This window comes from Phacochoerus africanus, chromosome 9 (assembly GCF_016906955.1).
Source record: "Phacochoerus africanus isolate WHEZ1 chromosome 9, ROS_Pafr_v1, whole genome shotgun sequence".
NCBI lineage: Eukaryota > Metazoa > Chordata > Mammalia > Artiodactyla > Suidae > Phacochoerus > Phacochoerus africanus.
In genome coordinates this window covers 36,209,942-36,236,457 of record NC_062552.1, presented here as the reverse complement: position 1 = coordinate 36,236,457, position 26,516 = coordinate 36,209,942, and the positions used below count along the sequence as shown (strand labels likewise).

Sequence of the window (26,516 nt, the reverse complement as noted above, 5' to 3'; positions counted from 1 at the left end):
TCAAGTTCAGAAGTGGCCTCAGTTACAATGCAGAGGTTTTCAGTGAACTGCCACACACACACACACACACACACACACACACACACGTACACATGCACACATGTATACAAAAGTGGTCTAAAAGATTTTCGTATCTTACATTTTGCGCTATAATTACATGACAACAAATCTCATTAAAATAAAAGTAAGTTTTTCATTAAGAAAGGAGAGTGCCATATCCCAGCCTGTTTTCTTCAAATATATTCAGTAGTATAAAATTCTGAAAGAATTTAAGAGCTGCATAGTCTTTTGGTGTGGGAGTAATGGGATTTGCCTGGTATTGAGTGTGCTAATGTTCTGGGGATTTTAGAGGATTTTCCTTTTACTAAGATTATAAAATTCTTTACAATGGAATGCGACTTCTGCTGTACCTGGATTGGATTAAGTGTGTGTACTGTTAATCTGGTTTCACATACTCTTGAACTGGGACAAGTTCTAACTCTGAACTCCTATCTGTCAGGTTGACTGGCTTTATTGTTGTGAGCTAGAATGTCCCAAACACTCTGAATACCATCCAGCAGTAGTAGGCAAGATGCCTGATGACCTTGGTTTTCTCCTGTAGTCATCCATTTGAGGGACAATGACAATATATACATTTGATCCCTTCCACATTCTTATACTTGGCTTAACCATATAAAATTGAATTCAAGGTCATTTTGATGTCACACGCTAATAGCCATCAGTAACAGATTCCTTACCAATAAGCAACTCGAATTCCCTCAAATCACCCAGTGGATGCTCTTCTCACATGTGCTGTATCTTTTCTGTTTCTTTTCCTTTTACATTCTGATGAGTTCCACTTCTCTGCTCTTGCAGAAGCATTTGCCTGTAGATTACCTGTGGACTTTGTATATATTTGCGGTCAGGACACCAAACGAAAGTCAATCGCTTGTTGCAGTCATTGCTATAATCATTTGGCAGTGAGTTTTTAGATGTGACACCAAAAGCATCATCTGTCAAAGAAAAAATAGATAAATTGAATTCATTAAAATTAAAACTTCTGCTCTCTGGGAGTTCCCATCGCGGCGCAGTGGAAATGGGTCCAACTACGAACTGTGAGGTTGCCGGTTCGATCCCTGGCCTCACTCAGTGGGTTAAGGATCCGGCATTGCCGTGAGCTGTGGTGTGGGTCACACATGTGGCTCAGATCTGGCGTTGCTGTGGCTGTGGTGTAGGCTGGCAGTTACAGCTCCGATTAGACCCCTAGCCTGGGAACCTCCATATGCTGTGGGTGCAGCCCTAAAAAGACAAAAGACAAAAAAACAAGAAAAACTTCTGCTCTCTGAAAGACATTGTCAAGAAAATGAAAAGACAAGCCAGAGACTCAGAGCAAATATTTACACATCTGGTAAAGGACTTGTATTCAAATATTCAAATAACTCTTAAAACTCAGCAATAATAAAACAAACAATTCAGAGTTCCCGTCGTGGCTCAGTGGAAATGAATCTGACACAGGTTCGTGAGGATGCAGGTTCAATCCGGGCCTCGCTCAGTGAGTTAAAGATCCAGCGTTGCTGTGGCTGTGGTGTAGGCTTGTGGCTGCACCTCGGATTTGACCCCTAGCCTGGGAACCTCCATATGCTGAGGGTGTGGCCCTAAAAAGACAAAAGACAAAAAAAGAAAAGAAGGAAAGAAAGAAAGAAAGAAAGAAAGAAAGGAAGGAAGGAAGGAAGGAAGAAAGAAAGAAGAAAAAAGAAAGAAAGAAAGAAAGAAAGAAAGAAAGAAAGAAAGAAAGAAAGAAAGAAAGAAAGAAAGAAAGAAAGAAAGAAAAGAAAACAACTCAAAAAAATGAGAAAAAGATCCAGACACCTCACCACGGAAGACATATTGATAGTAAATAAGCACATGAAATGGTGCTCAACATCGTCTGTCATGGAAGAACTGCTAGTTAAAACAACAGGATACCACTACCCATCTGTTAAAATAGCTAAACATTTTAATACTGGCAATACCAAATGCTGAAAAGAATGTAACTCTCACTCATCACTGGTGGGAATGCAATGTAGTACAACCAACTGGGGTTTTTTTAAATTAATTTTATTGAAGCATAGTTGATCTACAATATTGGGTTAATTTCTGCTGTACAGCAAAGTGATTCAGTCATACATATACACATATCCATTCCCAAATAGATTATCACACAAAGTTAAGTAGATTTCCCTGTGCTATACAGCAGGTCCCTGTTGATCATCCATTCCACGTACAAAAGCGTGCATTTGCCATTCTCAAATGCCTAATCCATTCCTCCCCCTCCCACACTTCCCAATCGTACAGCCACTTTGGAAGACAATTTCCAATTTCTTACAAAACTAAGCATGATCTTATCGTATGATCTAGCAGTCACACTCTTAGGTGTGTGATTAACCAAATGAGTTGAAAGTTTATGGCAGCACGAAAACCTACCCACAAATGGATACAGCAGCCTAACTCGTAATTGCCAAAAACTAGAAGCAACCAAGATACCCCTTAATAGTCAAATAGAAAACAAACTGTGGTATATCCATGTGGTGGAATATTGCTTGTCTGTAAAAAGAAATGAACTAGTAAACCACATGGAGGAACCTTAAACGCATATTGCTAAGTGTAAAAGCCAGCATGAAAAGTCTACACACTCTATGATTTTGACTGTATGACATTTTGCAAAAGGCAGGACTAATAGATACACTATAAAGATCAGTGGTTGCCAGTGGTTGAGGACGGATGGGGTAGAGGGATGGGTAGGTGAAGCATGGAGGATTTGAGGGGCAGTGAAGCTATTATATATGATACTATAATGGTGGGTACATAACTTCATGCATTTGTCAAAACCCATAGAATCTATAACACAAAGAGTGGACCGTATTGTACACCATGGACCTTTGGTTAACAAAAACAATAGCAGAAAGGAATTAACTATTGATACACTTTAACAACTTGAATAAATCTCCAGGGAATTATGCCAAGTGAAAAAAATCCAATCCCAAAAAGTTATATGCTGTGTGATTTCATGTATGTAATATTCATTGAATGGCAGGATTATAGAGGTAAGTAGCAGATCAGTGGTTGACAGGAGTTAGGGAGGGAGGTGGGGATGGTTATATGAGGCCAGTGATGGATCCTTGTGGCTGTGGATACACATCACTGGCAAAATGCATAGAACTAAACACACACAATCACATAAGCATAAGCAAAAGTGAGACATCGGAATAAGATCAGTGGCTTGTATCTATGCCAGTGTCCTTGTTGTGATATTTTAATACAGTTTTATAAGATGTTACTGTTGTGGAAAACCAGGTAATAGGTACATGGGATCTTTCTGCATTATTTCTTCAGTTGCATGAAAATCTACAATTATCACAAAAAATAATTTTACTTTAAAAACAAAAGTGGCTCTATATTTTATCTGTAGACATATATATATATATATATATATATATATATATATATACATATACACACGTACATGGGTTAAAGATATTCTGCATTTAGTAATTTAAATGAAAATAGAACTTCTACTTTTGAAAGCTCCTATGTCATATGCTATAAAAGGAGTATAGTTAGACTCTAAGTATGTCTCATGAAGTAAAACAGTATAACTGCTGGTCTTAACCATAGGGAAGATAGTCCCCTTACTTTAGTGTAATTTTAGTATTCCTAAATAGGGACACACATTCCATTTAAGGTTTCAAAGGTAGTTATAGTTATTACTATGTTTTTTTTTTTAAGCCAGTGAACTCTAGCATTCAGTATTGAAATCTCAGCTCTGTTTTTTTTTTTTAATAATTTGTCATCAAAAGAAAAAAGGTTGACAGATGTTATATTTAATTCACCGCATTTCTAATACCGACTGGAGATAAAACACTGTTAAGTGCCTCAAGAATTACAAAAAAGTGTTTGCCTTCCTGACTTACAGTCTAGTCATGTGGAATCACTCAGGTATTCAGCAAACATTTCCTGAGATCTGACTTGGTTCCACACACTATGCTAGGCACTGAGTTTCCTGACAATCTTTGTTTTTCTGGAACTCATAACTCAGTGGATAAAAATAGTACAAAAGAGCATAAGATGTAATATGAAAATCACAAGAGAAGCTCAGAGAATGACATGGGCTTAGAGGAGAAAGAAATCACATCAGGTCAAGCCATCCGGAAAAAAAATACTCACAGAGAAGACAGCACGTGAAATAGTCCTTGAAGGAAGGTGCAGCACCTGGGGCCATGGTGTGAGACATTCACGTGGAAACAGAGGTCGGGAAGTTGAAAAGCATAGCGCTTGTTCTGTGACAGTTCATAGACCTATTCCACTGGAACCCAGTGAGGTGAGATCATTAAGACTGGAAAAGGTACAAGAGCAAGGATTTGGCAGGTGAGAGATCATCCTTGGAGATTTTTATTAGAGGGAACAGTGTGACTGGAACTACCTTTTTATTTTATTTTATATATAATGATTTTGATTTTTTTCCATTAGAGCTGGTTTACAGTGTTCTGTCAATTTTCTTTTTTCTTTTTTTTTTTTTGTCTTTTTGTTGTTGTTGCTATTTCTTGGGCCGCTCCCACGGCATATGGAGATTCCCAGGCTAGGGGTTGAATCGGAGCTGTAGCCACCGGCCTACGCCAGAGCCACAGCAACGCGGGATCCGAGCCGCGTCGGCAACCTACACCACAGCTCACGGCAACGCCGGATCGTTCACCCACTGAGCAAGGGCAGGGACCGAACCCGCAACCTCATGGTTCCTAGTCGGATTCGTTAACCACTGCGCCACGACGGGAACTCCTCAATTTTCTACTGTACAGAATGGTGAGCCGTTACACATACATGTATACATTCTTTTTTCTTACACTATCATGCTCGATCATAAGCGACCATAGTTCCCAGTGCTGCACAGCAGGATCTCATTGCTAATCCATTCCAAAGGCAATAGTCTGCATCTATTAACCCCAAGCAGCCCATCCATCCCACTCCGTCCCTCTCCCCCTTGGCAACCACAAGTCTATTCTCTATGTCTATGAGTCTGTTTCTGTTTTGTAGATAGGTTCATTTGTGCCGTATTTTAGATTCCACATATAAGTGATGTTGTATAGTATTTATCTTTCTCTTTCTGACTAACTTCACTTGGCATGAGAATCTCTAGTTCCATCCACGTTGCTACAAATGGCATTATTTCATTCTTTTTTATGATTGAGTAGGGTTCCATTGTGTATATGTACTACATTTTCTTAATCTATTCATCTGTTGATGGACATTTAGGTTGCTCCCATGTCTTGGCTATTGTGAATAGTGCTGCTATGAGCATAGGAGTGCATGTATCTTTTTGAATTGTAGTTTTGTCCAGATATATGCCCAGGAGTGGGATTGCTGGATCATATGGTAGTTTTGTGTTTAGTGAAAATAGTAAAATTTTTGTTAAAATGAAAATAAATAAAAATAGATGAACTCAGAACTTGTAAAATGCAATAGCATAAACTTAGAGGTGTATAAAGTTATTCACTTGGCAGAAGAATTGCTGTGTTTTTCTAAAATTAAAAATCCATTGTCTTTAGATATATTTATTCCTATAATTTCCCCAAATGTGGTAACTTGAGCACATAATATGTGATACTGCAACTATAAAATCTGAACAAGAAAACAAGTATTAGTGAAAATAGAAGGAAAATGATTTTCTTTGAAAAAAACGTTGGTATCACTGAAGAAGATAGATTTTAGCATATGACTGTATAATTACCATATGGAATTAGGCCAAACAAGAAAATGATGGATGGTTTGTGAGCCTGGAGCACCAAAAGGAATGTAATGTCTGAATGTAGTCGGAGATTAGCAAAAGCTATCAGTATAAGAGGGAGGATAACAAGGGTTTTTTTGGCTGCACCCACGGCATGCAGAAATTCCCTGGCCAGAGATTAAAGTTCCACCACACAGTGACCCAAGCCACCTCAGTGACAATGCTGGGTCCTTTAACTGCTGGGCCACCAGGGAACTCCACAAGCATAGATTTTTTTTATGTTAAATGTTTATTTCTGGAAAATCTTGCAAATAGTGGTTGCCTGTAGATACTAAATAAGCATATGATAAGCCATGGTTACATACACTAGATTTGGGAGCTGTTTGTCTCTTAGTAGTTGTAAAGTGATAGTTTAGGGCAGGAGAAGTTTGATTAATTTAATATGTTTGGTTTAATATCACCTTTCTGCAAAGGTGATCTTATCAAGTTATTAGCAATCAAATTTTCTCATTTTTGGACTTAATTTTGAGAAAATAGAAAATATAAATGAAAGAATGTTTCATATACATGCTAAACCTTAGTAAAATAGTTAAATGACAATAACCAATAAATTAATAAATATAACCATCTGTGAGAAAAGCATTGGTTCTTCCATACATTTATTGTACCTAGTACGGTTCTGAGTTTGCCTATCAAGGTTACTTTTCCCTTTGGTTTTGCATTTCTGTTGGAAGTGGCCAACAGCTTCCATCCAGTTCTTTATCCTGGGTCCTTTTGGAGATATCTGCTTTCATAGCATATGAAAGCCTAAACATAGTAAGAAGCAGAAGCTTCTTGAAAGTATGAAGATGTTGCCACATTGACACCGGACACCCTTGAATCATGTAGGATATGTTACATTAAATGACTCACTTTAAGTTTGCTTCTTTTCTGAAAGGGGATGAATCATATACAGGTTGCCAGAACCTCTGAAATGGCAGACTTGTGGTAGTAGAATTACCTTAGAGTGGTGATTAAGTTCTTTGGGAAATCAGAAGATCAGAGTTCAAGTCTAATAATATTATCACTTAGGTAAATAAGAAATGGCAATATTTAGGAGAGGATATTTACCAATTGAAAAAAGTTAATGTGGATAAAAAACAAGACTTCCTCACAACAATCACTCAGAATATTTTACATCGTTGAGGATTAAGAAATACAAACTACTATGTACAAAATAAATAAGCTACAAGGATATACTGTACAGCGCAGGGTATATAGCTAATATTTTATAATTTTATTTTTTTTATTTTTAAGTTTTATTGAAGTATAGTTGATTTACAAGGCTGTGATAATTTCTGCTTTACAAGAAGGTCATTCAGACGTACGCATACACATACCCATTCTCTTTCAGATTCTTTTTCCACACAGATTATCACAGAATATTGCAGCGTTCTCTGTGCTATGCAGCATGCATAATAACTTTAAGTGAAGCATAATCTATAAAAGTAATGAATCATTATGTTGTATACCTGAAATTAATGTACTATTGTAAATAAACTATACTTCAATTTTAAAAAAGGGTATTTTGCAGTTTTGAGTTTGGGTATTGTTTTTTCTGATAAAGTATTTAGTTTTGGGTTCATAGCACAACTGAGAGGAAGGTACAGAGATTTCCCATATACCCCCTGTGCTCACACATGCACAGCCTTTCCCATCATGAACATCACTCACCAAAGTGATACGTTTGTTACCAAGAATGAACTTACACTGACACAGCATAATTACCCAAAGTCCAGAGTTTACTATAATTCTCTCTTGGTGTTGTACATTCTATAGGTTTGGACAACTGTATAATGACATATATCCATCATAATGATACAGAGTGTTTCCATTGCCTTAAAAATCCCATACACTGTCTAGTCACCACTACCCCCAACTCTCCCCCTGGCAATCACTGATCTTTTTATTGTGTCCATAGTTTTACCTTTTTCAGAATGCCACATAGTTGGAATCATACAGTATGTAGCTCTTTCAGACTGGCTTCTGTCACTTAGTAATATACATTTAAGTCTCCTCCATGTTTTTTGGTGGCTTCATTTCTTTTTAGCACTGAATCATACTCCATTATCTATATGTACCAAAGCTTATTTATCTCTTTACTTACTGAATGGCATCTTGGTCACTTTCAAGTATCTGTGTGTAGGTTTTTGTGTGAATGTAAGTTTTTTCAACCTCTTGGATAAATACCAAGGACCAAGACTGTTGGATTGTATGATGGAAATAGTTTAGTTTTGTAAGAAACCATCAAACTGTCTTCCAAAGTGACTGTACCGAGAGCTCCTGTTGTGGCACATTGGAAACAAATCCGACTAGTATCCATGAGGACTCGGGTTCTATCCCTAGCCTCACTCAGTGGCTCAGGGATCCGGGTTGCTGTGAGCTGTGGTTTAGGTTGCAGATGTGGCTCGGATCCCATGTTGCTATAGTTATGGTGTTAGGCCGGTGGCTACAGCTCTGATTCGACTCCTAACCTGGAACTTCCATATGCCACAGGTGCGGCCTTAAAAAGCCAAAACAAACAAACACAAAAACAAAGTGGCTGTACCATTTTTGTACTACCACCAGCAATGAATGAGAGTTCTTATTGCTCCACATCTTCCTCATCATTTGACATGGTCCATGGTCCAGATTTTGGCCATTCTAATAGGTGTATAGTGGTATCATTATTTTTCATTATTTTTTAAATTTGTATTTCCCTGATGACATACGACATTGATCATCTTTTCATGTGCTTATGTGCCATCTGTATATCTTCTTTGGTGAGATGTCTGTTAAGGTTTTTGGCCTATTTTTTAATTGGGGGTTGTTTGTTTTCTTGTTGTTTAGCTTTAAGATTTCTTTGTATATTTTAAAAAGCAGTTCTTTTTTTTTTTCCTCTTTTTTTGTCTTTTTTGTTGTTGTTGTTGTTGTTGCTATTTCTTGGGCCGCTCCCACGGCATATGGAGGTTCCCAGGCTAGGGGTTGAATCGGAGCTGTAGCCACCGGCCTACGCCAGAGCCACAGCAACGCGGGATCCGAGCCGCGTCGGCAACCTACACCACAGCTCACGGCAACGCCGGATCATTAACCCACTGAGCAAGGGCAGGGACCGAACCCGCAACCTCATGGTTCCTAGTCGGATTCGTTAACCACTGCGCCACGACAGGAACTCCTAAAAAGCAGTTCTTTATCAGGTGTGTCTTTTGCAAATGTGTTCTCCCAGTCTGTGGCTTATCTTCTAATTCTTTAAACATTGTCTTTTGCAGAGCAGAAGTTTTTAATTTTAATGAAGTCAGGCTTCAGTTATCTCCTTCATAGACCATATCTTTGATACTGTGTCCAAAAAAGCATCTAGGTTTTCGCCTATGTTATCCTCTAGGAGTTTTATAGTTTTGCATTTTACATTTAGGTCTTTGATCCATTTTGAGCTAACTTTTATGAATGTTATGAAGTCTATGTCTAGATTCACTTTTTTTTGCATGTGAATGTCCAGTTGTTCTGAGCATCATTCATTGAAGACACTGTTTTTGCATCATTGTATTGCATTGGCTTCCTTGTGAAAGATCAGCTGACTATAGTTATGTTAGTCTATTTCTGGACTTTGTTCCATTCCACTGATCTATTGTTTATCTTTGCTTTCACCAATACTACATGGTGTTGATTCCTGTAGCTTTATAGTAAATCTTGAAGTTAGGTAGTGTTGGTCTTCCAACTTTGTCCTTCTTCAAATTTGTTTTTGCCTTTCCGGGTCTTTTGCCTATCCATGTAAACATTATAATCATTTTGTCAATATCCACAAAATAATATGCTGGGATTTTAATTGAGATTTCATTGTATTAGAAATACATTGATAGATCAAGTTGGGAAGGACCAACGTCTGGACAATTTTGAGTCTTCCTGTCCATAAACATGGAATATCACTATTTACTTATTTGGTTTATTTTTATCAGAGTTTCGTAGTTTTCCTCGTAGAGGTATTGTGCGTATTTTGTTAGACTTAAATCTAAGCATTTTGGTTTTTTAGGTGCCAGGGTAAATGATTTTTTGTTTTCAATTTCAAATTCCATCTGTTCATTGCTGGTATATAGGAAAGCCATTGAATTTTGTATATTAACTTTGTATCCTTCAGTGGTGCTATAACCACTTATTAGTTCCGGGAATTCTGTCATTCTTTCAGGTTTTTTGCGTAGATCATCATGTCATCTGTGAACAAAGACATCTTTATGTCTTCTTTCCTAACCTGTATACTTTTTATTTCCTTTTCTTGTGTTATTGCATTAACAAGGTCTTCCAGGATACTGCTGAAAAGGAATGGTGAGAGGAGATATCTTTGCCTTGTGCCTGATCTCACTAGAAAAGCTTTGAGTTTCTCACCATTAAATATGATGTTAGCTGTAGGTTTTTAGTAGATAGTCTTTATCAAGTTGAGAAAGATTCCCTCTATTCCAAATTTACTGAGAGTTTTTATTATGAATGGATACTGGATTTTGTCAAATGCTTTTTCAGCATCTAGTAATATGATCACATGATTTTTCTTTTTTAGTCTGTTGATGTGATGGATTATATTGACTGATGCTTGAAGGATGAACCAGCCTTGTATACCTGAAATAATCCCACTTGGTCATGGTGTATAATTCTTTTTACACATTGTTGGACCTCATTTGCTAATACTTTATTGAGGATTTTTGCATCTTGTTCATGAGAGATTTTAGTGTATGGTTTTATTTTTTTTATAATGTCTTTGTCTGGTTTTGGTATAAGGGTAAAGCTGCCTAACAGAATGAGTTAGAAAGTATTTTCTCTGTTTCTCTCTTCTGAATGAGATTGTAATAATTGGTATAATTTCTCCCTTAAAAATTTGGTAGAGAACCTGGTGTTTTTAGTAGGCTAAATGAAATAACTCAATCTAAAGTGACTGGTTATATTTTTCATTATCAATAAAAAGTGTAATGTTGGATAAAACAAGAAAGAAAAGATACATTCTTCAAGCTGCTAGAAAGAGTTTTCAAAATATCTCAATATCTCTCAAGAAGAAAAAGTATCCATTACTTCAGGCCCATTCTGTCTAGGTTAAGACCAACACAAAAATTTATTGCAGGTTTGTAAAACTTTCTTAAGTAATATGTTTCAGCTATTTATATTTTACAGCCGAATTATATGATTGAGATTTGTAATCAATCTAAAGAAAATCTACCTTTGAAATTATTTACATGCAGGAAGGAAGGCTTCCCTTTACATACTTCTCCTAAAAATTTACATCTCCCCCCAACCCCAATCTTACCTATAGAGGACTTCTGAAAATTTATTGGGGTTTTGGTGGGAAGGAGTTTGAAAAATGCTGACCTAGAGAATATTCTGTTTATTGAAGTGGATGCTGGGACTGTGTGTACAGTATGTGAAGTTTATTCAGTATTTAGAAGAGCTGAATGGACGCCCTCCCATTTGCATGAGGCCGGCCTGCTCCTGCTATCATTCTAAGTCAAGGTAAACTAGACGAGGCTACCTCTAGTCTGTACGGCACCTTTATGTGATGACCAAAAGGCACCCCTGCCGTCTGTTGGAAAATCGTGGTGAACTCTGTTTTCATTAAAAGATACTTTACTGCCCTCTGACAGGCACATGTCATATTAAACCTATGAACTTGTGGTGTGAATGGCACTGTCTTGAACATGGGTCTGCACCATCGCCATCATGTGGGGCATGTGCAAATAGAAAAAAAGTACTAGAAATCATCTGAGCAGTATTTGCCTATCATATGAAAAAGAGAAACTAGCTTCGTTGTAGTAGAACTCCTGGAGAGTTGCTGTTCAGCAAGTTGGTGGTGTTGGAAGGTTATGGAGGTGGGCGGTGGGCGACGGGGTGGGGAGTGCTTTCATTGACGGCTCCCATTATTGAGAACAAGAGCTTGGCTATCGCTCTTCTCTATGTCTTCCAGTAAGAAAGCCTAAAAATTCCAACTCCTTCGCCAAATGGAAAAGATTCTCTGTTTACAGAGAAAACACAAAGCTTGCTTCTTCCCCGTCATTAAGCAGGCTGAGTATACTTAGCAGAACTTTTCCACTTAGGGATCCAAGTTAAGGCTATCAGTGACTTTTTACTTGAAATCTAAACATTTTAGAAACATTTGGTAGAGAAAACTATTTGCAAGCTCTTTCAAAAAGAATCGAATAAATAGTTTGGGGGGTTTCCATCTTGGAATTAGGATGTTTATTTAAGAAACTTTAATAAAGCCCTCTTTCAAGTCCATGAAAATTATAGTCAGAATCAAGCGGTGGACTAAGGATTCAGGAAATAGCTATTGATTTGTGAGAGAGCTGCGGGGGTGGGGCGGAGGGGGAGGACCCGGGAAGGAAGCAACTCGATGAGAAATTTTTGCTAATGGTTCTTATTTCCTCCAACTTTGAAAAGCATTCCCCCAGCAGCAGAGTTTAAAACATTCTCACTCCCAGATTAGCCCAACTAGATGAGAGGTAGTAATACCCAGCTCAGGCTGTGCTTCTCTGAGGGAAGGCGTGAGAATGGGTGGGGCTCACATATTGGTTGCATGGCTGAGTGCAAAGGGGATTTTCAGGGAGGGCAGGCAAGGCAGTAAGGGAAAAGTCCAAAGCCTCATGTCCAAGGGATTGGGCAGAAACCAGGAAAGAATCTGTCTGAGGAGAAGAACTGGCAAGGGAGATACTGATTGGAGAGAGAAAGCTGTACCACAGAAGGTTCCCGAAAGATGCCATAGGTGGAGCTTCTTTTAGGGTGCCCACAGATGAGCCTGAAGCAGATAGGGAACCATGAAAGAAGCCAAACAAAATTGGACACTAACTTGCCTTTTCACTTACTTTTAAAAACCTCCATGGGTAAGAGATCAGGAAATAGTGAGGGAAAGACTGTCGGAAAAGAATCAAAGAAATGCGTGCTGATGAGTTACAAAAGAGGGCTGAAAGTTCTGTACAGAAAAAATGGAAGCACATGCAGACTGTATTTTGATCAAAGTGACAAAGCTGGACAAGCACCTGGAAGTTAATGTAGAAGTGTAATAGATCTGAAGTAGCCACACTGCAGATCAAAGGCTCTGAATAATTTAGAAGAAAAAGGTGGCTTTTAGCCAAATGCCTCCGATGACATTTCACACTTTCTACCTTTTATTTCTAACTGTTCTTTGTAATCTTTAATTAGTCACCCAGTTAGATTGTCTAATAAATGAACACTTTTAGAATTCCATATTTGCTTGTTTTCTGCATTTTTTTATTTCAGTGAATTAATGGTAAGAAGGTTTTGTGTGATGTATCATTTAGATTTTTTGATTCCACAGTGATATAAACCCTGTGTATGTTTAGGAAGATCTATAATCCCCAGCTGAGCTTTAATTATTGCTATGGTTAATGAGTGGCCTAGTTTACCCATCCACTGCATGGTCAAGGAGGTAGAAATAAACTTTCCATGGAAGGACGAGCTTTTTAAAACTTACAGGGACCTTGCCCATTAGTAGATATGGTCCAAAGTGACTTCAGCTCCAACCAATAATATGAGTCACTCTCCCTCTTAGGCTTGGGGTGGACCTAGGTGAAAAGAAACCAGAATGTCTGCCTTGTCTCATTATTAAAGATGAAGTCAGGGGCTCTCAACCTTGGCTGTACGCTAGAATCACCGGAGGTTTTACGAATTCTCACACCCAGTCTGCACCCCAGAACCATCATGTCAGGATCTCATAGGCACAGTATTTTAAGTTCCACAGGCTGTTCCTGGGTGCAGCCAGGGTGAGAACAACTGGATTCAAGGACACAATGTGGGTGCCAGGCACACTTTTGGTGCCCTGTGCATGGGAGCACCTCCTCTTTGAATTGTTTCCTGTTCCCCCACCTGTACCTTTGCCGGACTTGCCCAGATGGTTTTGTGTCTGACATGGTCTTACAACTAAGTAAGAGCTGGCAAATTTGTTTTTATTCTCATGTTGAAAAAGACAGAACTCTCTTCATTTTCTCACTTTTAATGTGCCATCTCATCACTTATTTCATGCTTTTTTCTTCCTTCCAATATTACTTCTTTCACCTTTAAGACCGAGAATCTGTGAATTTAGGAAGAATTCTCTGTCCCTAGGGATTGAATTTAGCCAAACCTTCGCAAGCATTTCAGAAGGATCAGGGTGAAAATCAAGCTTAAGGAGTAAGGGGGTTTCCTAAAAATAGAGCACAATTCATCTATTTCAGTTAAAAATGCCTTCATGTTTTCCAAGCATTTTTTAAAAAACTCTTAAGCATTTTTAATAGGCTTACTTACAAGTCTTGTTGAAAAATAAATAAAATGCACCTGTTTTCATTAAGGGACGAGATCTTTTTCCATCTTAGTTGGTATTGTTGAGGGAGACAAAAAGAAGTCCAAAACTTGGCAATGGGGTAACATTATTAGTGGCATATTGGTCACAGATGTGCTGGTAGAGCTACTTTTTTCCCCCTGCAATTAGTATTTTTATTTATTTATTTATTTATTTACTTACTTACTTACTTACTTACTTACTTATTTTGGCTGCACCCATAGCATGCAGAATTTCCCAGGCCAGGGACTGAACCCCACGCCACAGCAGCAACTCAAGCCACTGCAGTGACAACGCCAGATCCTTAACCCACTGTACCACAAGAGAACTCCCTGCAATTAGTATTTTAAAGGTCCACAAATTACACATAAAAGTCCCAATAACCTCCTCACAAAAAGGAAGGCTGAAAAATTATGGTCTTTGCAAAATGCTCGTTTTTAAGGTATTCTAAATGTGTTTTTGTCAGTAGGCAAGTGACATATGTCCACTTGCTCATTACACTTTTAAGGGAGAAATGGTGCTAGATGATGCCAACCTTTACTTCTTCTCATCAGTTCCAAATATTTGGGAACTGGAGGTATACTTGCAATACTTGTGAATCATAGATTGCTTTTCCTTAACAATTTTTAAGAAAATCAAGAAGACAAAACTCGAGGCAGAGGGAACTTGCCTTTAGTAACTTTATCTATTGAAGCTTTAGGCCTTCAAGGCAAGGCTATGCAGAGTTGAACCAAATCGTGTTCAGTTTCAGGCAATCCTAACCAGACTCCAGGGAGAGTATGGACAAGCTAACTCCTGCAGTGGGGTTAGGATTCGTCTGGAAGGAAGTGGTGCTGGCACCAGGATGCCCATGAAGGCAGTTGTAATAGATGGATATAATTCCAGACCTCCAGCTCTCACTGTAAGGATGCAATATAAGGAAAAGTCATGTAGTAACAGAAAAAAAAAGGTCAAGAAACACATCTGATAGACATAAAAATAATAATTACAAACTAAAACTGTATTACAAGACCTCTTGAGAATTGTTAACTCCTTTTAATAAGAAAACTAGACAAGGGAATAACTCCTAGAGGGATGATCACTTTTCATCATATTTAAATGGATGAGCTAACACGTTTGAAACTTCATGTAAATTGAAAGTGATATGGGAGTTCCCACTGTGGCTCAGCGGAAATGAACCCCACTAGTATCCATGAAGATGTGGGTTCAGTCCCTGGCCCCACTCAGTGGGTTAAGGATCCAGCATTGCTGTGAGCTTAGGTATAGGTTGCAGATTCAGCTCAGATCTGGTATTGCTGTGGCTGGCTTTGATTCAACCCCTAGCATGGAAACTTCCATATGCTGCACCTGGGGCCCTGAAAAGAAAGAAAAGAAAAGAAAAACAAAAAGAAAAGAAAGTGATATGAAATTGAACAAAAGGGAAAAATTAGAAGCAGAAAAATTACCTAGGTGAGAAACTGAATCAGATAGAAAAAAAAATATATATATATGGCCAAGTTTCCTGATGTAGATAGAAGGTTATCTATTTTTATTTTTAATTCATGAAGAATATCCATTTTAAAATGCTTTGGTGACCTGATGATTGCCAAGATGAGGCTTTAAATCAGGAGCTTGTAATATACTTTTCAGCCCCAAAGCTATTTGATAGTCCTGTCAAGGGAATGTGTGCATTTGATGCTACTCCAGTACTGCCTGCTGTCTTGTGTATTACTTGATTTTATAAATGTAAGACATCTCTACGTACAGCTTTCTAAAAGGAAGCCTGTAAGAAAGACTTGAAGTTCTTTTCATTCTCTAAGTGCCTTATGTTGTGACTTCCCATTTCCCTAGGAAAGTGACAGTGTTGGAGGACCCTGATCAGAATATTCACCTGAAAAACCTGTCTCTTCATCAGGCAACCACAGAGGAAGAAGCTCTGAATCTGCTTTTCCTAGGAGACACCAACAGAATGATTGCAGAGGTAATAAGCTTTTCTCCGAAAGCTGTTTCTGCATGTTATGAATAAAATTTTAGGGACAGCAGCAATCTGAAATAATAATCTCATCCAAATCTCATATTAGGATAAGGAAACCTAGATCCAGAGAAGTGGGGAAACTTTCCCAAGGTCTTCTGGCTAGTTAGTGAGTAGGGACTAGAATACAATTTCTTTTAATGTTATATTTTTCAATGTTATAGATTGGTTTGCAGCTAGCCAATGACACCTCATCAAAGGTCTTAATTATAGAAATTTTTGCATAATTTTTGAAGCTTAAAAATGCATAGTTCCCCTTGTGGCACAGCAGAAAAGAATCTGACAAGTATCCATGAGGATGCAGATTTGATCCCTGGCCTCCCTCAGTGGGTCAGGGATCCAGCGTTGCCATGAGCTGTGGTATAGGCCGGCAGCTGAAGCTCTGAGTCAACACCTAGCCTGGAACTTCTATATGCCATGGGAGAGGCACTAAAAAAAAAAAAAAATTTACATTGTTCAGTCTTCCTAATAACCTCTAGTTATCCATATTTTGGCATATGTTTACCCATCCATGTATTTTCATGTATTTATTGAACTAATATTTATAAAGAATTTAGAATAATACATGGAACATAGGAAGTGCTCTGTGTGTTTGCAGCTATGGTTGGTAGATCTGGGAACACTGCCATGGTGTCTAATAAAAGTATGTCTCAGGGCAATATTGGGGATATACTCACACTAAAAACTCTTTGTTGTTGATCTGACATTCAAATCTATATGGGTACCTATATTTTAGCTGGGAACCTTCATCAGGGGCCAGAACTGACCCAGCTTGGTCATGGGCCCTAACCTCAGCCAGTTACTGAGTGGAGATGGAGAGTCACAAAATTCTCTTCCAGTGATACTGCCATGAGAGGAGTTAAGTGGTAGTGGTGATGTGGGAACAGTTCCCCAAACGAACAGCTTGCTACCGTCACTGGCACTTTCCTTTTTAAACCATGCTGCCTGCGTCCCATGCTCTACCTTGTCCCTGATAACAAACCACAGGTGAGGACGGTACGCTGGCATGATAAGTCGTCCAAGAAGGTCTCCCTCCAGTGACTTTTTTTCTGCCTCATTTTCACCTCTTGGAATGCACTGCCTTAAATATAAGGTAGATAAACAGAAACAAAAGTCAGACAGTGAAAGCATGGTGTAGATGCCTATTATTGTGTTGGGCCCTCCATTTTGTTGTTGTTTTACTAGCTCTGCATCAGTACTTTTCAATAGACTAACAAATATGTTGAGCTTAGGTGCCACATGTGATATGGATTTAAGGACGCTTAAATTATTAGTTTCATTTAAAGAAAGCTGTACATTTTAACTGCAGGATAGCTTCTTTTGTTTATAATATTTTGCGTTTGTGTTTTGCTTCAACATTTTTGCCCAAGCAGTCATCTGCAATGCTCTCATTTGTCACAATGATTGAAGAGTAAGGAAAAAGGCAGATTAAGAATTAGGGGGTATAATCATGAAAGATCTAACAGACCCCACGAAAAGTCCTCCTCCTCCACACACGCTTTAGTAAATAGCAAACTGAGAGGTGCAGAATAGAGATGGGTCATGCCCACCAAAGAAAGATGAAAAAGGAAAGAATTAGATCCATGAACGCTGTTGGAACACACGTGGGGAAACCCATCCCTGCCCCACTACTGACTTTCCTCTGGTGACACATCCCTACAGAAGTCTCGGCCCCATCCTCACAATTACATCTCCTCATCTTGAACGGTTACAGAGGCTCCTGGCCCCGGTTCACCGTGACCTCTCTCAGCTAAAAAGCTTGGCCATTTGCTATTCCAAAGTTATGCCTTAACTTTAGCTGGCTGCATCTTTTCAGACTATTGTTTTGTAAAGTTTTGAGTACCTTAAACTTCTTGGTACAAGCTTATCTGTCATGTTCAACCACCTTACAAAATTCCAACCATCCTTTCCTATTAGTGCCTCGTGAGCATTGAACAGTAGTGTAAATAGTTGAAACCCAAAGAAGTCCAGTTCTAATAATTCTGGTTGTGCATTACTATAAAATGTATTGGTTGTTTTTCCTGTGTGAAGCCTGACTTTTTTTAAACCAAGTCTAATAAGTTTTGGATGTGTCTGTGCTTGCTTCTATTTTTTTCCTTTGGTAATAGCTCCCATGTTTTATCGAGAACCTGCTCGATAGACTTGGCATTGTTGTAGACACTTCATATATGTATATATTATTTCTGATTCTTATTTTATAGATGGAAACTAAGTCTCAAAGAGTTAGACTGCTTGCTCAAGATCACACCACTAGTAGGAGGCAGAGCCAGAGTTCAGCTCTAAGTCTGACCGTTTCAGAAGCTTATGTTCCTTCCTTGTGCCACATTCACTAGTGCAATAATCAAATTGACATATGTCAGATTTTTCAAATAAGGATACATTTCTAAATTATTTAAAAAGCTTAGCAAAAAAAAAAAAAAAACAGCTTTAGCAAATGTGTAGCACTTCAGTTTCTCTCTTGAATTCATTGAAAGAAAATACACAAAAATATAAATGAAGAATCACTGTCAATCCCTGGAAATAGTTGATTGTTCAGAGTCTCCAAAGAGGCATGTTTTAGATTATAACCGAGCTGTCAGAATGTAATTTGTCAGCACAGAACGAGCTTACCAGGATAAAAAGAACACACTAATCTTTTTTTTTTTTTTCAAAAAAGATGAGGTTCCCAATTTCCCACTTACACAGAAACATCCAGAAGTTGCCATGGTAACCAGAAAACATTTGCAAAACAAAGTCTGAAAGTGGGGACCGAAGTGGAGTGCTCTTCCCTTTCATGTTCTCCACCCAGAACCAGCGTTTTAAGGAAAAGTTATTAAGCGTAGCTTCATCCTCTTTGGATTTTTAGAACTCACTCTTAAATAATTTCTGTAATCCTACCAGTGTGTTGACTAAAACCTGATTATGTCCTTGGGGGGTAGGCTTTTGCAAATGTTGACTTGCTGTGCCAGGGAGAATAAATACGGTAAAAACTGAATCGTGAGTGAGCCAATGGCAAAGCCCACCAGGAGCAAGTACGACCTTTTGGTCTTATCTTTGAAATGTTGCTCTCAATTAATCAAATCTAATTGAACCAGACATTCTGCATTTGATTGCCAGCCCCTGTGCAGTCCCATGGCTCGGACCCTTTGCTCAGCCCCACCTGCAGTCTAGAGCATTCCGTCCCCAAGTATGGCCCAAGGATAGATATTAGGGTACCCCGTGGTTGTCAAAAGATAGAGTTTCTTGGATGCCATATCTGATGGATGGATTCAGATTCTCTGCAGTGGAGCCCAGGAATATGCATTTTAGCATTTTAAATGTGTTCAGGCACAGTTTGGGGGCAATTTAGGTTTTACCATTAAGAAGCTGGTTGAAACCCACTCCCAGAAAAAGGTGTGAGCAGGTCCATATTCTGCACCCTAGCAAACACCACGATATTTGAAAGTCCTGATGGTTTGGTAGGCAAAAAAAAAAAAAAAAAGTTTTAATTTGCATTTTTGATGACCACATTCTCTTATATCTTTCTGTTTTTGTCCATCTTCCGCTTGTGCTTCTCGTGGAGTGTCAGGGTGGGTCTGGTTGGTTTGTTGATGCCATGAGGGCTGGGACTTGTTCACATCCTCCCCACCCAGAAACAAAGCCTGAGGTATAGTGGGAGCTCAGAAAATACTCATTGAGGGAATGAATGTGAAAGATAATAATTTTCACCTCTGTCATGTATTTAGAAAATATTCTCCCCCATTTAATAAATTTTCTTTTAGTTTACATTAAAAAAAAACAGTCAATCTTTTTATTTTATGGTTTCTGCTTTGGATGCCATGCTTAGAAAGGCAAGAGCTCACTAATGAATAATTCTTCTTATTAAAAAGTGTTTTGTGGAGTTCCTATTGTGGCTCAGTGGTTAATGAACCCAACTAGTATCCATGAGGATGCAGGTTTGATCCCTGGCCTTGCTCAGTGGGTTAAGGATCTGGCATTGCCATGAGCTGTGGTGTAGGTCAGTGGCTACAGCTCCATTTGGACCCCTAGCCTGGGAACCTCCGTATGCCTAGGGTGCAGTCCTAAAAAAAAAAAAAAAGTATTTTGTTGTTTTGAGTTGAAATTTGATGACCAGTTGCATACACACACCACTGTCGCCATTTTGGCCTCAGAGATGGTCATCATCGTGTTGGAACGGATGTTATTAGAGGTTCCTGGAGCACGGGGATCTTACCTGAATCTTGGCCAAAGCTGTCCCAAATTAACGAAATCAGATGCTCCCTCTAGGAGCAATCTCCGTTGATAAAAGCACCTTTTAAATATTCTTTTTAAGGAGTCATAATGTTGCTCAAAATTGCATAATTAGACTAACACGGCCTTCTTTTACAAGGCAATTTGGAGAAGAGAATAGTGTCTGGGATCCTCTCCACCAAAACCTCACAGTCGTGTCTGCTGTGGGTTGTACTCTCCTGCCCTGCAGATTCATATGCTGAAGTCCTAAACTCTGGTACCTCAGCCTATGATCTTATTGAGAGATAGGGCATTTATAGCAGTAGTCAAGTTAAAGAGGGATCATTAGGGTGGGCCTTAATCTAATATGACTGGTGTCCTTATTAAAATGGGGAAGTCTGGAGACAGACCTATTTGGAGGGAGTGTGCCATGTAAACCTGAAAAGTCATCCTCAAGCCAAGGAGAGAGGCCTGGAACGGAGCCATCCCTCAAAGCACTCAGAAGGAATAGCCAACCCCTCCAGTACCTTCATTTGGGTCTTCTGGCTTTCAGAACGGTGAGATAGTATATTTCTATTGTTTAAGCCACCCAGTTGGCTGTATTAGAAAGCTAATATGGTGTCCACATAACCTCAGATGTAATTCTTCTATGATTGGTACCTGGTGTCTGTACCTTCATGAATTCAGGAGTGATAATATGCTATTTACAGCAGAACATTTGGAGAGACCTTACAGTTCTCAGCTAGCAACTATTTAAAGGTAAGACTCTAGTCCTGTTCAGCTCTGTTCTCTCAGCTCCTGGCAACTACATAGTTGGTCAGTCATTAATTTATAAATTTTGTTGTTGTTGTTGAATTGATATGGAGAAGAAGACCTAGTGATTTCAGGAGAAAAGATCTGGGATCTCGGGCCCAGAATTGAGGGTGGGTATACGGTACATGGAGCCTCTTGGTGAGTACAGAGTACATCACAGATGACTTTGACATTTTAAAATTTAATTTGTGGTACTTCAGACTTTTTGGAAGAGGTTACTTTCTAAATAACCAGCCTACCAACAGCGTTTACTGGATTTATAAATTATGTTTCCAGGAGCTATTAGAGTTCTTTCTACCTAATTCTTTGCTTGAAATAAAAAACATACTAAATGCATCCAAACTGTGCTGATGTATTTGTAAGCTCGCAGACTTTGCACACTATCAAACTTTTCGAGTGAATGTATGACCTTGTGGAAGTGCAGAGAGTTGGGAGACAGGCTGCGAGTGGAGGTTTAGATTTGTGCAGTTACTGGAACAGCTGTTGTTGGACCTGAGGACGGCTCAGGAAGGAAGAAAAGAGCAGCTTTACTGTGTGACTGTGTTTGTCAACAGCTCTCTAAGCCTCCATCTCCTTGTGTAGTATGTGCGGAAAACAAGAGGATTTGAGTTGCAATTAGTGTTCCAGAATCATATTCTACTAGACCATTAGAGAGACACTGAATTAACACATCCTCACAGATTTTCGTTGGAAAGATATTTTAGTTGTATATAATTAGCAAGATTTGTGAGCCTGGGGAAGCAAAACACATTTGACCCCAGTCTTGTTATAATAAGAATAGAATTCTTTTCTCATTAGGTTCCAATAGGCAGCAAGAAGCCTTACCAAATGATGTATTGATAATTCTAACCTCTTCTCTTATCTACTGTATATATGTTACTAGGTGTAGAAAGATGGAAACTTAAATTTTGAGCACTTAGAGTTCAAAGTTGTGACTCAATGGTAATGAACCTGACTAGTATCCATGAAGAGGCAGGTTTGATCCTTGGCCTCACTCAGTTGGTTAAGGATCCAGCATTGCTGTGAGCTGTGGTGTATGTCACAGACATGGCTTGGATCCTGTGTTGCTGTGGCTGTGGTGTAGGCTGGCAGCTGCAGCTCTACTTTGACCCCTAGCCTGGAAACTTCCATATGCCACACATGCAGCCCTAAAAAGAGAAAGAAAAAAAAAAAAAACTTGAGCATTTCTATATTCCAGGCATGTCTCTCTCTTTTTTACATTTTATATATGAGAAATATATAGTCTTTCTTAACTAGGAATTGTGTCTTAGCATAGTTTGCATTTTGCTTTCATCTAGTCTGATTAGTGGTATTGCATGAACCATGAGTTTTGAGTCAGAAATTTTTATTAAAATAAATGAAGTCGTACAGTGCAGCCATTATTAGAACATTAAAATGTACTTATTCTATATACATAATTAGAGAAACCCAAGCTTCTTGGCTATAAAAATTTAGCTTCCGAGTTTTTTCTAATCTTTAAAATTCTGACTTCTGATTACATAGCAGAAGAAGGTAATTTTTACTCTTCTCCCTGTTATTGAAATTCACCAACAACAGCAACATAAAATGAAAAATAGAAGTGGGAAAAGCCATCTTCAGTGAAATAAGGAAATAGCCATAACCTCAAACCATAAGGAAATCTGCCAAATGCTATGAAATTTGAATTATGGTGAGGGAGGGTGCTGAGAGCCAACACATATATTCTCCAACCTCAGGCAGGATACAGTTTCCCGTTAAAGAAAGGGTCACAATTCTTAAATGCAAATCCAATGATCTTTTGGTTAGAGTGATGAGATCTAAGAACATAGGCAAGGATGGTAGGGGATATTATTTAGATATTCATTGTACATTCTAGAAGGTGAGTTCAAAGAAGAAACTTTAGCGCCAGGCCATTTTTATGGTCAGTGGTCTAGGCTCACTGCCAAAAAAAAAAAAAAAAAAAAAGATGACCTTTGGTGAGTTGGATTCAGAGAATATGTGACTTAAAGGATTTTGCCATCCCAAACCTTTCAGTGCAAAATATTGAGGAAAGTATGTGCTCTTAAGGCCATGAACAAAACAGGTGTAAACGTACTCAGGACACAAACTGAATTTGAATATTCCTTTACTCACCCTCCACACCACTCTCTAGGAAAAAGATAAAATTTTATCAGAAGGAAAATAGCTAAAGATTTTTCCATATATAGGGAATATGGGTGGTGGGGAGGAATATACATTTGAGGTCTGCTTACATTAGGAAGCAAGGCAGTATACTTCATAATCATAAATATGTTACCTAAATGCAATCTTAGTTTTTATTTTCTTATTTTTTATTTTATTTTTTATTATTCAATGAATTTATTACATCTATATCAGTTTTTAAAAATAGCTTTAAAATATAGAAATTTTCAAAGAAAAGTCTATAAGACAAGAGAAGACAATAAAGGCAAGCTTGAAGAACCTGGAAAAGAAGTAAAAGAGAAAAAGAAAGCCATTATAGAGGGTTTGATGAAAGTGCCATCAAGAAGCAAAAAAGAGGTAAGAATAAAGGAAGGGAAGGAAGAAGAGAAGGAAGAGGAGGTGAAAAATAACTAAGGACATAAAAAATAGAGAAAAATGACATCTATAAAGAGAGACAAAGGAGACACCAGTTGTGAGTAATTAGACATCCTGGAGAAAAGAGTGAGGGCGACAGAAAAGAACATGGATGGGGCGGGGAGAAGTTTCTTCAATACTTGAATCTGCAAATGAAAAGGGCATGTTTTGTAAAACAAACAAACAAATAAAACTCAACTCCAAGATAGAATCTATTGAGGTTACTAATTTCCAAAGCTAAATAAAGAGCTTTATGAACATCCAGTACGAAAAATGCAAGCCAACTATGAATGACAGTTTAAATGGTTGTTCTTTAACAACTTTTCCACAGCAATATTCAGTGCCAGAAGACAGTGGAACAACTCTGAAGCAAGGATATTGTGTCCCAATAATTTTATACCCAGCCAAATTTTCAAGTTGTCCTTAAAAAATAAAAACATCACACAAGTATTTTTAAGTGTGTGTGAATTCAGGGAGAAAATGAACCCAGAGATACATTTTAAAATTGCCTGAAAATTACTTCTAACCAAGTAAGAGATAAATTTATGAGCTTGGCAATCCAGAAGCATTATAAAAGTACTAGTGTGAAACTTTGAATTTATTTAAAAGTAGATATAAAACTAAACAACTGTGTAAAGCAAATATTCTTCTTGCAGTCAAATAAAATTAAAAGGTGGGCAGACATTTGGGGTTATATGTTTTTCCATTGTTTGGAGAGCAGATCTTTATCCTGGTGTTGATAGGATGATACACAGTTCAAAAATATTAAACAGGAATGATAGTTGAACATAGCTCTGATTAAAGATATAGGCAAAATGTCTTCTCCATTTGCCATATGTACAGATATGAGCCTACTTAGATTTAATATTTTTTACTTTAATTTGCCAAATTTTGGAGAAATGACCCATAGGGAAGCAGTCTTCTGAACTTTGACATCCAACAGAAGAACCATCACTAATTCTGACATTCAATTTTCCTAAAATTTTGAAGTCGTCTAATAGATCTTTGAAGACATGAAAATCAAAAATCCATCAAGCTGATTCCAGACTTGTTAGAAGGTATATATAATGAAACATAATATGCTATTCTTATCAGAATGGTGAATCACAATTGGTAAAACATTCCTATCATATGTTTCAGATTGCTCCAAAGCTTACTTTCAAATTTTAAGCAAAACTGGTGTGCCTCGTCTGTTTTTCTCTTTTACAAAGCTACTTGGATAATATGCTGGACCTAGAAATCCTGTTGCTACAGAAAATGAGTTTGATTACTTCTCTAAAAGCCAGGTACCTTAGAAAACGAAAAATCAGAAAGGAAAATGAGTAGTTCAGGGTCATTAATTCCAACAGAGGGTTATCTAATTGGGGATATTTTGCTGCTAAGCGGTATGTTCTGAAATAGCTTCAGAAAAGATCAAGGCAGGTGTTTATGGGTCACATGCTAAACCACTAGATTTGGTCAGGTGTCATTTTTCCAGGCTGAGTTGAAGTGTGTCAAGTGCATGATGGGCCTTCTAATCCAACCCATTTGCCGTGGGAGGAATTAGACAAGGAATGATTTAACCAGTTGGGGGAGGGTTAGAAAATCCTTGGTTAAAGTGAGTTTTAACCTGAAAGTCTCAGATATCCATCTGGGGAACACATGGAGGTTAGTATTTTCAGTCTTCAACTAGGAGCAAATGAGCAAAGGAATAGTTCAACTATGATGTTTCATTAGAAAGTGTTATCAAACAAGGAGAACGGGAGTAAAAGCTAAATTCTGGATTCTGTGGTTGCTGCTGTTGTTTTAGTTGGTTTACTTTAAAGAATCTCAAGCATATGCATTACATACTCCTGTTTAACCTAAGAGAGATTTTCTTCACCTGACCTATTCTAAATTAGTGGAAATTCTTATTGAGCTACTTCACTCCAAGATAGAAGAGTGATTGAAAAAACAAAGGTCTTCAGGAGTTCCCGTTGTGGCTCAGAGGGTTACAAACCTGACTAGTATCCATGAGGTTTGATCCCTGGCCTCACTCAGTGGGTTAAGGATTTGGTGTTGCAGTGAGCTGTGGTGTAGGTCGCAGGTGTGGCTGGGATCCCATGTTGCTGTGGCTGTGGTTGTGGCATAGGCCAGGTCTGATTTGACCCCTAGCCTGGGAGCTTCCATATGCCATGGGTGGAGCACTAAAAAGGAAGGGAGGAAGAAAGAAAGAAAAACAAAAGAAAAAAGAAAGGTCTTGGTACATAAGAACTAGATATAAGATACAACAAGAAAAAGCAAGTATCCAGAGGATCCTAGGATATCTTATATGTAAATATAAGTAAATATGTAACATGTAAATAAATTATTTGAATAATTAAAGGCTATTAACTATAATCATTTTGAAGTTATTAAAAAGATATGTGATTAACTCCAAAGTAGAAAATTTGTTACAAAAAATGTAATAGTATATTATGTAAACACAAAAGTCATATTTTGCTTATCAACTTTGCCCCAAAATCAAAATTTTCAATCTTGAAAATGGCCACACATGCACAAAGCATCATGAAAATAATGAAAAAAAAAGTGGAAATTTTTGTTGATCTACCAGTAAGAATATTTGCAAAAAAAAACAAAGAGCATGAAGATTAGTAGTTGTTCAGCTGCAGGTTCCGAAAGGCAGCCTTTTGAAAATGCTTATCTGTATTACCCAATTCTTGTTCCTTTCTTTTCTTTTAAAAATAAATTTTTATGGCCCTATCCATTGCATAAGGAAGATCCTGAGCAAGGACTTGGATCTGAGCCACAGCTGTGGCAACACCTGGTCCTTTAATCCACTGCACTGGGCTGGGGATTGAACCCCACACCTCTGCAGTGACCCAAAACCGCTCCAGTTGGATTCTTAACCC

At 38.2% G+C, this 26,516-nt stretch overlaps 1 protein-coding gene across 1 annotated transcript in view; it reads left to right on the top strand.

Annotated features, from left to right (window-relative positions):
- Nucleotides 1–26,516, top strand: part of KIF6 (kinesin family member 6) — a 356,939-nt gene that overhangs the window by 88,103 nt on the left and 242,320 nt on the right. Inside the window, exon 6 of the mRNA XM_047796598.1 lies at nt 15,891–16,020. Coding sequence (XP_047652554.1) covers nt 15,891–16,020 — 130 coding nt within the window. The remainder of the gene's footprint in view (nt 1–15,890; nt 16,021–26,516) is intronic.